The sequence below is a fragment of the Halichoerus grypus genome, chromosome 8 (genome assembly GCF_964656455.1).
Source record: "Halichoerus grypus chromosome 8, mHalGry1.hap1.1, whole genome shotgun sequence".
Classification (NCBI taxonomy): Eukaryota; Metazoa; Chordata; class Mammalia; order Carnivora; family Phocidae; genus Halichoerus; species Halichoerus grypus.
The window spans coordinates 138,251,539-138,264,490 of NC_135719.1; the positions used below are offsets into that span (position 1 = coordinate 138,251,539).

The 12,952-nt window shown below is 40.6% G+C and overlaps 1 protein-coding gene across 3 annotated transcripts in view; it reads left to right on the forward strand.

Annotated features, from left to right (window-relative positions):
* Positions 1 to 12,952, forward strand: part of TDP1 (tyrosyl-DNA phosphodiesterase 1) — an 86,329-nt gene that overhangs the window by 26,748 nt on the left and 46,629 nt on the right. For all 3 annotated transcript variants that reach the window (XM_078054095.1, XM_078054097.1, XM_078054096.1), the window contains exons 11-13: positions 683 to 731; positions 2,755 to 2,821; positions 4,414 to 4,521. In XM_078054095.1, the coding sequence (XP_077910221.1) occupies positions 683 to 731; positions 2,755 to 2,821; positions 4,414 to 4,521 (224 nt within the window). The remainder of the gene's footprint in view (positions 1 to 682; positions 732 to 2,754; positions 2,822 to 4,413; positions 4,522 to 12,952) is intronic.

A 12,952-nucleotide genomic window follows, 5' to 3' on the forward strand; every position in this document is an offset into this window, starting at 1 on the left:
ATTAGCACCATCGTGTGTGATCAAGTGGCCCTTGAATCCTCTGGTGCTGAGAAGGTGCTGCTCTCTGCAGAGCTCCATTTCAGCTACATACTAGCCTGTGATTTTTCCATTCCTTCAGGTTCTCAAGCCAAAGAAAAAAATATTTGATAAGCCTTGCCAGCAGAATTATGAGCATTATTAATTAGAGACTTTTGAATTAATAATTAATTTTGCATTGAACTCAGTGTTAATTTGGCATTTTTAAGAGAAAAACTGAAATAGAAGTTTTTTCATTGAATATACTTCCTGAAGTTGTTAGAAGTTACATTTTTTCATAAGATGGACATTCTTAAAATTTAAAGTGCATTTTCTAAGTTTTTAAATGAAATTTTTTTTTTTTAAGATTTTATTAATTGTCAGAGCATGAGCTGGGGGGTAGCGGCAGAGGGTGAGGGAGAAGCAGGCTCCCTGCTGAGCAAGGAGCCTGATGTGGGACTCGATCCCAGGACGCTGGGATCATGACCTGAGCCGAAAGCAGATGCTTAACCAACTGAGCCACCCAGGCGTCCCTAAATGAAATCTTTCTAATTGAGATTTTCATCTTAAAAACATTCTTTTTAAGAAAGTTTCTTTAACATGGTACATTTTGAGTGTTATTTTGTATTTTTCCTTTTTTTAAAAATTTTTTTTCCTTTATTTTTAGATCTATCCTTCTGTGGAAAATGTGCGAACCAGCTTAGAAGGATATCCAGGTAATTGTTGGAGACTGTCTCAGTTGCATTTTTTTGGTGTATCTTTCATAAATGCCCTGGTAAACTTTTTAAAACAAGTAATAAAAATGCCATTCTCCTTGAGAAAAGAACTGGTTAGAAATTTGGAGAATATTTTCCCTTAATTGGCTAAGAATCATGGAAATAGGTAATATCGAGTAGTACTATGTCCCAAAGATGGTTCCATGGTTTTGGGCAATTTTAGTGTGTTACTGAATCCTCACAGTAACACTGTGAGGACTTGTTCTCATTTCCACAAGTAAGGTGGTCCCTTCTGCCAACAACAGGTTGGTTGTCCAGACGAGATGTCCGAATAAAACCACCTTTCCCTGCTATGTCCTGCCTTTCCAGAGAAATTCTGACATGCCTTTCTCTGATCTCTCTCTCTCCATATTCTCCCTGCTTGTGTCTGTGGCTCTGTGTGGTTCTTCCAATTTTGAATCACAGGTATATTTAAGGTACAGAACTTCTGCTTAATTTTGGGATGAACCTTTGGTGTTACCTAGTTGATACTTGTCCTTTCTAAAGCACTTCATCTGTAAATGCCTAGGATGATTTTGTAGGCGACTTTCAACTTTGCTATTTTCCTTATACAGTGCTAGACACTGAACTTTTATTTGGAATCCAGCAGCCCTCCAGATAACACATTCAGGAGGCAATAACCAAAAACCCAAGTAGGGTTTGTCTCTGGAAAAAAGAAATCTGATTGGCATTTGCTTGTGGCTGGAAGCAGAATGCTCTGAATTAGACTAATTTAGTCCATTTATTGCTTGTCAAACTAGATGTGACCCTGCCAGAAAAATCTTAGTAAGGTTTGGAGTGTAGTGTATCAGCTCATTTGTTGCTACCTAATGGCAAAGCTAAAATCATTTCACTGAGACTCAGACATGGTGAGGTTTTGGTTGGTTTTTGTCTTCTCCTTTCTCCACTTCTGATACACTAGATTCATTCAAAATGTGCTTTTTAATGGGGAAGAACACGGTGTTTTCCATAAAACTATTTTGTAACTGGCCCTAAATACGTTTTTTAGTTATTTGTAGTAGAGGATACGACATGCCTTGTGATGACTCAGAAATTTAAAGCTCTTTTTGGGATATAGATTATTTATGGAGAAGTTCTAACATGTGTTTGGAAAGTCAGTGGTGAATCTACAATAGAACTTTCCTCCTTTCTAAGATGAACAAAAACTGGCTACTAATTGTGTTTCCACTTGGAACTGTATCTCTGCTTTTGATGCAAGAATATGGATTTTAGCATTGCTTTTTAAAAGCAACTGTTTACTGAACTTTTTTTTTTTAAGATTTATATGTTTGAGAGAGACAACATGAGCAGGAGGAGCAGAGGGGGGGGGAGAGAGAGAGAGATCTCAAGCACACTCCCCATTGAACAGGGAGCCCAATGCAGGCCCCGATCTCATGACCCTGAGATCGTGACTGGAGCCGAAACCGAGTTAGACACTTAACCAACTGTACTACCCAGGTGCCCCTGAATATTTTAATTTTAGTGATGACTCTATTCCATTTGTAAGAATGTTTAGCTAATACAAACTCTGCTTGGAAATAGCAGAATGTAAAGGGTAAAGGAAGCGGGAACTGAGTTTTCATCTGAGTCTACCTTTCCAAGTGTCCAGCTCTTGGGCAGAAATGGAGATGCTCCAGACCAAAATGGGGTAAGGATTTCTCGCCTGCATGAGGACTGCAGGATAGGCCAGAGTTCTTCATGTAGTTTTTCAGATACTTCGAATCTGTGCTGTTATTAATGTTTAAATTACCACCCCCAAGTGATTAATACCTCTTTCTTTTCAGATTGTAAACATTTACCATTTAACATGTATCCCTCAGAAAGGAAACCCCACTGAGGGACATACCTAATACAAGTGTAGACCTTTTCTTTCTTTTCATAAGATGAAATAGGAAGTGGTTTTGTTTTTTCAGTGTTTACTGTAGATTCTTAATGAAGGATCCTAAAATTATTTTCTGTAATACTTGTTTTCTTCTTTTAAAAGCTGGGGGTTCTCTTCCCTATAGCATCCAGACAGCTGAAAAACAGAACTGGCTCCATTCCTATTTTCAGTAAGTAATTGGTTTAGAATGCTGTTATTGCTTCTTCAGAAATATGAGTGTTATTTATGTCAGTGTGTTCTTTTAAAAAAGAACCTTACATAATACAGCTGTATTTTTTCATCTACATATGTTAGTGATAGAAATAACTTAAAACAAGGTTTTGAACATTATTTGAAATAGGTTTTTAATACCAAAGGATAAAACTGATCTGTGAGGTTTGTATTTAAATATTGGCCCTCAAAGAAAAAAAATAACGATGATGATGGGTAATTTAGAATTTATGTAAGGAGCATTTTAAAAAAATGTTATTTGAGTATAATTGACACACCGTCTTACATTAGTTTCAGGTGTACGACATAGTGATTCAGCAACATTTTAGCTCATATTTCCAGATTATAATTCTTCTGTCTGCACATGTACATGCACGTACTGTATGACTGCAAGCTTGCCGTGGGTGGAGTCCACACCACTCTTTGTCCAGGACATGGGATCGTATTTGGTTTGTTGTAAGGGCTCAGTAAATGGTTGAATGGGCAGGTGAAGGGATTGTCTTTCATCCTCCTCTTGTTCCAGTGGGCACACTCTGACTGTTCTAGGCCAGTGCAGTTTCCTGCTTCAGGCATGTGTTACACTTGGCAGCTGGAAACAAAGGCAGATTGCATCTCAGTAGCTTGCAGGCTAATTCATTGTGTCCTTGTGGGCCCGTCCGTGTGTCCCTGTGGGCCCCCGTTGGGAGGTTATTCCTTCCAGAGAACATTTCTTTATATTGATGAGCTCCTTTCACGAGTCATTCAAGTGAATTTAATGATTGAAGGAACAATCTACATAATCCTAATTCTGGTCTTAGCCTTTTTGCAAGAAAGGATTGTTGCCTCATGATGGTAGGCCCTCTCTTCCTACAGAACCTCAGTCCTGCAATGCGGACAGGTAAATGTTAGCCTTGGACTGAAGTGTTTCCAAATTATCCTCTTTTCTTTTTTTTTTTTTTAAGATTTTATTTAACACAGAACACAAAAGCAGGGGGAGCAGCAGAGGGAGAGGGAGAAGCAGGCTCCCCGCTGAGCAGGGATCCCACTGCAGGACTCGATCTCAGGACCCTGAGGTCATGACCTGAGCTGAAGGCAGACACTTAACCCACTGAGCCACCCAGGTGCCCCATCCTCCTGCTTTTTAACATTGTTTTAATATTCATCCCATTGGCATTTTTCCCCATTTTGTACTTTTTTTCAACAAACTTCCTGAGCCCGTACTTGGTAATGCACTGTGGGAGCATGATTCCTCCTTTTAAGGAGCTCATAGTCCACGTAGGAGACAAGACATGCACATATGCAGTTGAAAACACAACAGAAGTAATAGACATGAATATATACATGTCTTACTGGCAAAAAAAAAAAAAAAAACGGTAAGGCTAGATACCAAAGGGTTACAGTGTTTTATTATACTGCTCTCAAACAGAGTTTAATAAAATATTAGAGGTCCCATCAGAGAACTGTGTACCCACTGTTTAGATTATAGGATTTTGCTTTTCATGAAGTTTCCTAATACTAGGATTATGACAGGTTTATATTTTCTTACTGGTAATGGGTCTTTCCTGTCACTAGCAAATGGTCGGCTGACACATCTGGCCGCAGCAATGCTATGCCACATATTAAAACATATATGAGACCCTCTCCAGACTTCAGTCAGATTGCTTGGTTCCTTGTCACAAGGTAAGTAGTCCTTATAGTCTTGGTGGGAAGAACTTTTAAAATGTGTTTGTAACTCCTGCTCTGAATACCAAATGGGTTTCCAAAAAATGGTTTTGTAAATTGTCATTTAGTTTTCAGAGTGTGTATGTCTTCTGATCCTTATTTAAGAGGCTTATTACTTACCCCTTTCTAGTGCCTGTTATCATTGCCTGATTTTATGAGTCTTGATATTTATGAGGTCTTCATAAAGTCTGCATTTACTCTTGTTAAACTTAATACTTCAATAGTAGGAATTAGGCAAGTTAACATTCGGGGTAAATACAGAACAAAAATGATATGGTAAAATTAGTATTCTTTAATTACTTTCTCTTAGGTAATTAACATTTGACTGATCAAGTCTCTTAAGTGTTTTTTTAACATCTTTATTAAATAATTAACACTTTAAGATTCACCTATTTAGTCTGCAATTCAATGATTTAGTATACTCACAGAATTGTGCAACAATCACTATAATTTCAGAATTTTCATTATCCCTTAAAGGAAATGCCTTACCTACTGAGCATTCTTGTGTCTATTTTTATAGCAAGGTAGATTGCTGTGCTCTTGGAAAAAGAGAACTGGACTAGAACTTTAGTTCTAACTCCTAGTCTGCCCAAAGGCCATTAGGCATCTCTTAATGATTTAATAAGACAATTAATGTCGTTAGTAATAATTAAGGTATGACAGAGTAATTTCTTTAATGAAAAAACTTTGAAACAAAAATTTAAACTCATGAAGCAACTCTTAAAAAAGCCAATTAGAAGCAAAACCAAGTCCCTTCCCCAGCTTATGGAAATTAGTGGTAACACTTTTTACCTGGCTCAGGGTAAGGAACTGTGAGCTGAATAGTGTTAGTGGTATACATCAGATGCAACAGTGGGCTTCTGCAAAGTTTTTGAGGCACCATAGTATAATGGAAAAGCATACATTTGAGTACTGAAGATTTAAGATGCTCTTCTGTCATTTACTAGCTCTGTGAACTTGCGAAATGTATTTAATCTGAGTCTGGTTCCTATTCTTTAAAATGGGAAAAGCAATGGCTGCCTTTTGGGATTGTTGTGAGAGTTAAATGAGCTGCTCGAGGCTCCGTGCATCTGACATAACAGACCGCAAGACACGACAGCTGTGATTATGCTAGTTCAGGCTTCACTGTCAAGACTGAAGGATGGCCAGGGGAATTGGTACACATTTCTTTGCTGTGTGTCTTTAAAGAAGAGAAACTTTGGCTTCTGAAGTAGGTTTCCTAGGTGTGAAGACCTGAATTAGAGATTGCCTGGGTAGAGAAGTCATTGCCTGAGACAGGTAGTGCCAGGGAGAAGAGAAACCTCTAAAATGTATGTGGCCTCGTCCTCGGGCAAGTTCAATCCCTAGTTGCCTTGGTAAGTGTGGGATTGTTGTTAATCCCGCTCCCAATTTTCACACTTTAAGCTAAATTTTTTTTTTTTTTCCCAGATTTTATTTATTTGTCAGAGAGAGAGCACAAGCAGGGGGAGCGGCAGGCAGAAGGAGAAGCAGGCTCCCAGCCGAGCAGGGAACCCAATGCAGGGCTCGATCCCAGGACCCTGGGATCATGACCTGACCCAAAGGCAGACGCTTAACCAACTGAGCCACCCACGTTCCCTAAGCTAAATTATTTAAATATTCCTGACTTAGTGATGAGAAATCAAAGCTAACCAACAAGAACATAAATTTGGATATATTACGGACCCTTGAACATAATTCAAAGGAATTGGATTTTCAGAGACTACATTTCAGCGTCAGCTCATCTGTTCAATAATTGTCTGTTAAGCCACATTATTAAGTTGCAAGTAGTAAAAAAGGAAACCATGTTACTAAGTTGCAGTATTAAAAGCCTGGCTTTTTATATTGCTTCTGCCCCATCGTGATGCTGTGTGACAGTCACTTCCTGCATACCCTGATGATGAGTCCGTAAGACTAGGTGAATTACCTACCTGCTTGCAATTCTAAAATGCTACTTTTGGATATACTTGAGTAGTGGGCCATCATTCATCCCAAGGACTGAATGTTTTGTGTTTATTTACATGAATGTTGTTTTGTGTCGAATACCTTAAATTAGACATTTTTCTCAATCTGGTGTGACAGAATTCTCTAACAGTATGGGTCATGTTCTAGGGCTCTACCCAGTATATATTCATTTTTTTTTGGAGTAGTTGAGGTTCTTCCTGCAATCATGCCACTTTGCATGAAGGTTGAATTGAACTTGAAGGCTATCCTTCCAACTTCGAGAAGAATCAGATAGGATTTTAACCAATGTAGGAAAAGCCATATAGAGAAATATGTCAGTTATTTGGTAAAAGTGGTCTTGTCTAGCATTATGTTATCCTGCTGGGAAAACTGTTGCCTAGAGAAATGTAGCCTTGAGTCTCTTTCTACATCATTGGACAAGTTGAATTTACTGTTTATTTGGGAATTGTTTTCCTCAGAGTAGAGTGAAAAGATGGATGTACTTCACTCAAGTTGGGTATTTAGTGATCCTGTTTTAGGGGTATGAAGGGAGGTTGAGATTAACAATAATCCTTGTCTAAAGGCAAAGTTTTTGTAGTCGAGTATAATGATGGCATTCGTTGAGCTCTGGGAATACAAAGCAAGACGTGACCCATGCCACACAGAGGCTGCAAGAAGAAATGGGACACTGTATACTAGTTGTTTACCTGTGTAAGGATCTGGTGAATGCACCTTTACAAATGTATTATCTGGTTGGGGTGGGGTCAGGGTGGGTCAGAGACGCACTAAAGCTAAGGCAAGGGTATCTCAGGTAGGCCCGGAAGCATGCCTAAGAGTAAACCAGATGACTGGAAGGTGACTCTAAGCAGAGGAAGGGGACGCAGAGGCCGCAGAGCTGGAAAAGTACATGGGGTTTTCAGGGAACATCTGAGTGAATCTGCAGTTAGATGAAAGAAAAGAGATTCCTATACCTTCAGAATGGGTTTTCTTAAGCTAGGGCACCATTATGTTAAGTGCAGAAAGCATTCACTGTCTATTTATTCATTTAATATTTGTTGGTTTTGTGTTATGTGAATGACTGCTTTCATATTGACTGGCTATTACTAAATTCTGACTTGGAAGTTAATTTGTTAAGAATTTGAAACTTGTCATGGCTTTGTGGCTTCTAATTTTATTCTGGAATACCTAGGCTAAAAACTATCAACTTATCAGATATATAAAAAGGTACAACAATTACTCGGTGATTTCAACGTAACAGACACTGTTCTAAGCACTTTTTGTTCATTTAATTTTCACAACTGCCCCATGGGGACTCGGAGAATGGTTAAGTAGGCTGCCCACAGTGACACAGTAGTGAGTTGTGGAAGCAGGATTTGAACCCACGGAATTTGGCTCCACAGCTGGCACTCTTCACCTCAACTTTCTGATGCCACTCTTAACAGCCGATAGTGTACCTATTTTCTGTGAAGACGGGTCAAAAGAAACTGCATCACTTTACTTTGATTGTGGTATGGAAAAAAAAAACATAGCATCCCAGTATTAAAGAATATCTGACATAACTGAAGTAATAATTTAGAAAATACTTAGAGCCCACTGTCAGCCCTTCTACAATAAGGGAATATGTAGATCTGAAATATAAGTGACATCTACCAGGAACTCCCCTTTTTTTGTTTTTTTGTTTTTTTGTTTTTGTTTCTTGGTTTGCCACCTTCTCTCAAAGTCAGAGCATCCCAAACTGAGCTCTTACCTAGAAGGATATTTCCTTCCCAACATCCATGTTGGCCCTGGTGGCACCTGCCCACTCTTTTATCCTCAGGCTTACAGCCCAGCTGTCCTCTTGCTATTCCTTCCTTTGAGCATTCTGCAGCATTTACTGAGGTCCTTCCTCTTGTGAATGCAGGGCACTTGGGATAAAAAACATAAACATCAGGACGCCTGGGTGGCTCAGCTGGTTAAGCATCTGCCTTCGGCTCAGGTCATGATCCCAGGCTCCTGGGATAGAGCCCCGCATCGGGCTCCTAACTCAACAGGGAGCCTGCTTCTCCCTCTGCCTGCCACTTTTCCCTGCTTGTGCGTGGGCGCTTGCCCGTGTTATCTCTGTCTCTGACAAATAAAATCTTAAAAAAACAAAACATAAGAATCTTAAAGGCACTACCTAAATCTTATCTCTGATGTCAGAAGCCAGATATAGAAGTAATTAAAATAAGAGATTGATTCTGTGCTTGAGGTGGGCATGTGGATGCTTTGGATAGGATAATCAAAGCCTGTTCATTCTTACAATGTCTCAGACTTTACTTTTCTGATCTCTGAAATTACCGAGTCAGATCCTACCTGGACTTGTCAAGTGATTGCCTGTCTGCGGGCCATCACACACGTGGTCCACTTCCCAGGCCACCTTTCCTTTTCCTAGTTGTCGAAGACCATCTTTCAGAAACATGAATTTTTCTCCCTGTCCCATGTTCAGTTTCCCCCCACTTCCTATATGCTAAAATCCAGAGCGCTCCTTGGCATTGTGACCCTAACCATACCATTTTCACCGTTCCTATGCTGTGTTCTCCAACACGAACTGCCAGAAGCAGCTTCCTATGCCCCAGTTATGCCCCAGTAATCACCCTGCCAGCAGCCCTCTCCTGATGCCTTTGTCTTTTCTCGCTGCCATTCCAAGTGCTGCCCACCTCAGAAGAGTTGTCTCAGGTCTGGTGTCCTCCCTTGGAGACTCCGCCAGCCCCCTGACTTCTCTCTCCTCCAGATCCTCCGAGCACTTATGCAGGTACCACCGTTGGAGCTTGTAGCTCCTACGTCATTGTCTTCTCTCTTCTGGCAGAGAAGAGATCCCTTATCTGCACAGCAGCTGTAAGGATGAGGTGCCACGCTCAGTGACATGACCCACAGGCTGAAAGAAGTCCACAGTTACAAGTTCACTGCGATAAATTGATAAAGTACAATGAAAGAACTAGAAGTGGAAGTAAAATTGTAATACAGGTGCAAGAGTTACTAGTGACAGTCTAGGACGACCACTGTGTATTACCTTCTCAGCCATTAGAATGAAAGCGTTTTTATAAAACCATTCCTTGTGCACACGTATCCATTGAGCCTTTGAAACACTGTGTTCCAGGCGGGGCTGTCTCTACTCTGCTCCCGCATCATGTTTGCTCACTCCACTGCAGTGCCTCTGCTTATGATACTCATTTGCCTAATATGCTGCCCCCCCTCTCCCCAAGAGTCCTAATTCTGTTTCCTCAAAGGCCCAGTTTCAAATTTACAGCAGGGGCACCTGGGTGGCTCAGTCAGTTGAGCATCTGACTCTTGATTTTTGGCTCAGGTCACGATCTCAGGGTCATGAGATTGGGCCCTGAGTGGGGCTTCTCTCTCAGTGGGGAGTCTGCCGGAGAGTCTCTCTCTCCCTCTGCCCCTCCCCTGCTCACGCACGCACTCACATGCTCTCTCTCAAATCTTAAAAATGTACAGCCATTAAGGGATGCCTGGTGCTGCTTGTAACAGTAGTACCCTTGCTTTGGAGGGCCTTTGAAACAGCCTCCCTGTTCAGTTTGTGTGCCAGTGTTTACTTGACTTTACTCTGTCCCAGTAACCAGTAATCAGCTCATGCAGATCTGGGACCAAGTCATTCTCTTAAGTACCCCATAATATTCAAAGTGCATTTCTTGAATGCCAGTGGTATGCCGGGCAGAAAGAACACAAGGTGATACAGTATGGCTTCCATTTCTTCCTTCAAGAAGTCGGAGTTCTGGGTAGCAAGAATTAAATGGGACACAATCGTTGCACTCAAGGACACTAGTAAAGCCATATGGAGCTCAAGACACTATATTTTCACTAAATGCTTGAGAGTATGAACAATGTGCCCAGCAAGACATTGAGCAGCCACTTTCATGTGGCAGAAAGTTCTAGCACTTTACCTGTGTTGTTTCATTCAGCCATTGCAAGAGTCTCTGAGGTAGTTGTGTCCTTTCCACAGGTGAGGAATAGGACTGCAGAACTGAGGACTCCATCCATTCCCCCAGCAAGTATCTGCCCACTGTGGGCAAAGCTGTGAACCCCAGGCACAGGGATAGAAGGATAAGCAGAAGTGCAGTTCTTGCTCTCCAGGCGTTTGTTAGAACAAAAGTGGTTTTATCAAACAACATGTACAGATTATTTAATTGCAGTTGTAACAATTTTGAGTATTCTACATACGTAGATTTTCACCTAGCAAGGCCTTAACTGTCTTTCAGTTCTCAACCCAACATGATGGAGCCTCTCCTTGCTTGCTTAGCCTAGTGCCTTCCATCATGTCCTGCACCTCCTGCTGGGTCCGTTTTCTTTCCCTTTTGGTGTGGTTGCCTGTGTAACCATTGGCTTCCCCTCCAGACTTGGAGTGAAGTCCATGTTTTGGCTGACACGCCCCCGCACCTGGCACGTAGGGGCGCTCAGTAAGGATTTGTTAACAAGGAAGCTAGTAATGTCCAGGATTGGGGCTGTGGTCATGCAAGTGTTGTCTAGACCTTGTGCAGAACTGAATGTGGGAGATGCTTCACATGTGACTCCTGCATTTGGGGTGTGGTGGGAGATGGGAGTGGTAATTGCCATCCACGCAGAAATCGGGGAAGGGAACTGGTTTCAGGGGGAGAATGGTAACGTTGAGTGCAAATCTGTTCTCAGGAAGGATCTCCCCCTTCCTCTTCTAAGGCTTCACCTGATAAAGTCAGGCTCACCCATGGTCATCCTAAACTTTTTGATAAACTCAGTTTATTGATAACCTGATCACGGGAATGAAATCCCATCATATTCACAATTTTGCCCATGCTCAAAGAAAGAGGTTTATACCAGATGTCTACATCGGAAGCAAGGGCATTAATCCTGGGGGCCATCTTCCAATTCTGCCTTCCATAGGATTCATTGGTATTTATTACCCAGTTAGATCCCTCCCCAGCTTTGACTTGAAATAATTGCTTACTGTTCTCAAATTGAGGTTTATTTTTCATAGTTAGGCAAAACTACCCTTGAACATACTCAAAAGACTGAACCTTAGCAACCAAAGGCTATTTGAGAAGGGAAATTCTATAATTATCTTGAGCCACAGGCTGCTTTATTGGATTGAAAGAGTAACCCTGCAGTGTGATTACTTTGGAGAACCACATTAACCAGCATATGTAGAGTTGTTAAAAGTAAATCTTGTGAAAGATAAGTAGAATCCCAAAAGATTTAATTTCCTAATCTGAAAAAAACCCTTATCACCTTAGAAGTGTCCTTCACGTGTTGCTCCCTGCGTATCCATAATATCTTACTACCTGTCGTTTCTCCACCGTTATAAGTAGAGAACATTGGCGTTCTGGTCATGGGGACTTTATTTTACTCCACTGACATTTGATAGCTGTGTCTACTGAAGATCAGGGATTGAAATCTTATAAAAATGCTAGCTTTACTACAGTTTTCATCTTCCATGATTTATCCTTCTAAATATACGTGAATCACAAAGTTTTAATATCCTCTTTCATTATGTGTTGTGATTGGGGTTCTGACTGGAAGTCTTTTGCATAGATCCTGGGTTAGGTTTTACTATATAGTTGTCATATCACCGAGGATTCTAGTATCTGCACTGAAACCATTTTTAATGAAGTCTGTACTTTATTGGACTGTATGCTTTAGAAGTATCCTACTTTAAGAGAAAATGAGTTTGTAATTCCTACACTTTTCCTCTAAAAGATTCATCCTGTTCATCCTGTTGGTAACTTTTGTATAATGTCTTGTGTTTTCAGACCAGCAAATACCATGTCTAGCACAGTGCCTGGTCTATAGCGGCCCAGAAAATTTTGAAATGGGTGAAGGATATTCCCTATAATGCAGCTACCATTCATTTGCTCACTGTTTCTCAGATTCTAAGTTTATTTTTCTTTTTGTACTGTCCGGAATGATTATGCTTATCCTTAAGGTCTATTTCAAGTGTTCCCCTTTGAAAATTTTTCTAGCTCAGACATAATTCATTGTTTTCCCCATTGTGTTTTTGTAGCACTTTTTGCTTGATCTTTTTTACATGTTCCTTCTTGGTTATTTCTGGGTTCCTTTGCCTCAATACAATATGAACTGCTTGAGAACAGGTGCCAAGTTTTACTCATCTTTAGATCCTCAGCATCTGACTTTGCACAACATATTGTTAGTGACCTAAACATACTTGAATGAGAGCCCTTCATAAAATGTTCCAATAGGTAATAATACATAAACATAATAGGAAAAGGGTAGATGGAAAAAGTTTGTCTTCCCATTCCCCAGCTATCCTCCTCAACCTCAAACTACTACTACTAATGGGTTGCTTGGGTTGAATAGCTTTTAACCCCATGACCCATCAAACCAAGGTACCTCAGAGGGTGGGTGATATTACCCCATCAGGCGGTGGACTATGGAAGAAATAACACTGAGATGGAGTCCAAAGATCCACATTCTAATTTGCAATTGC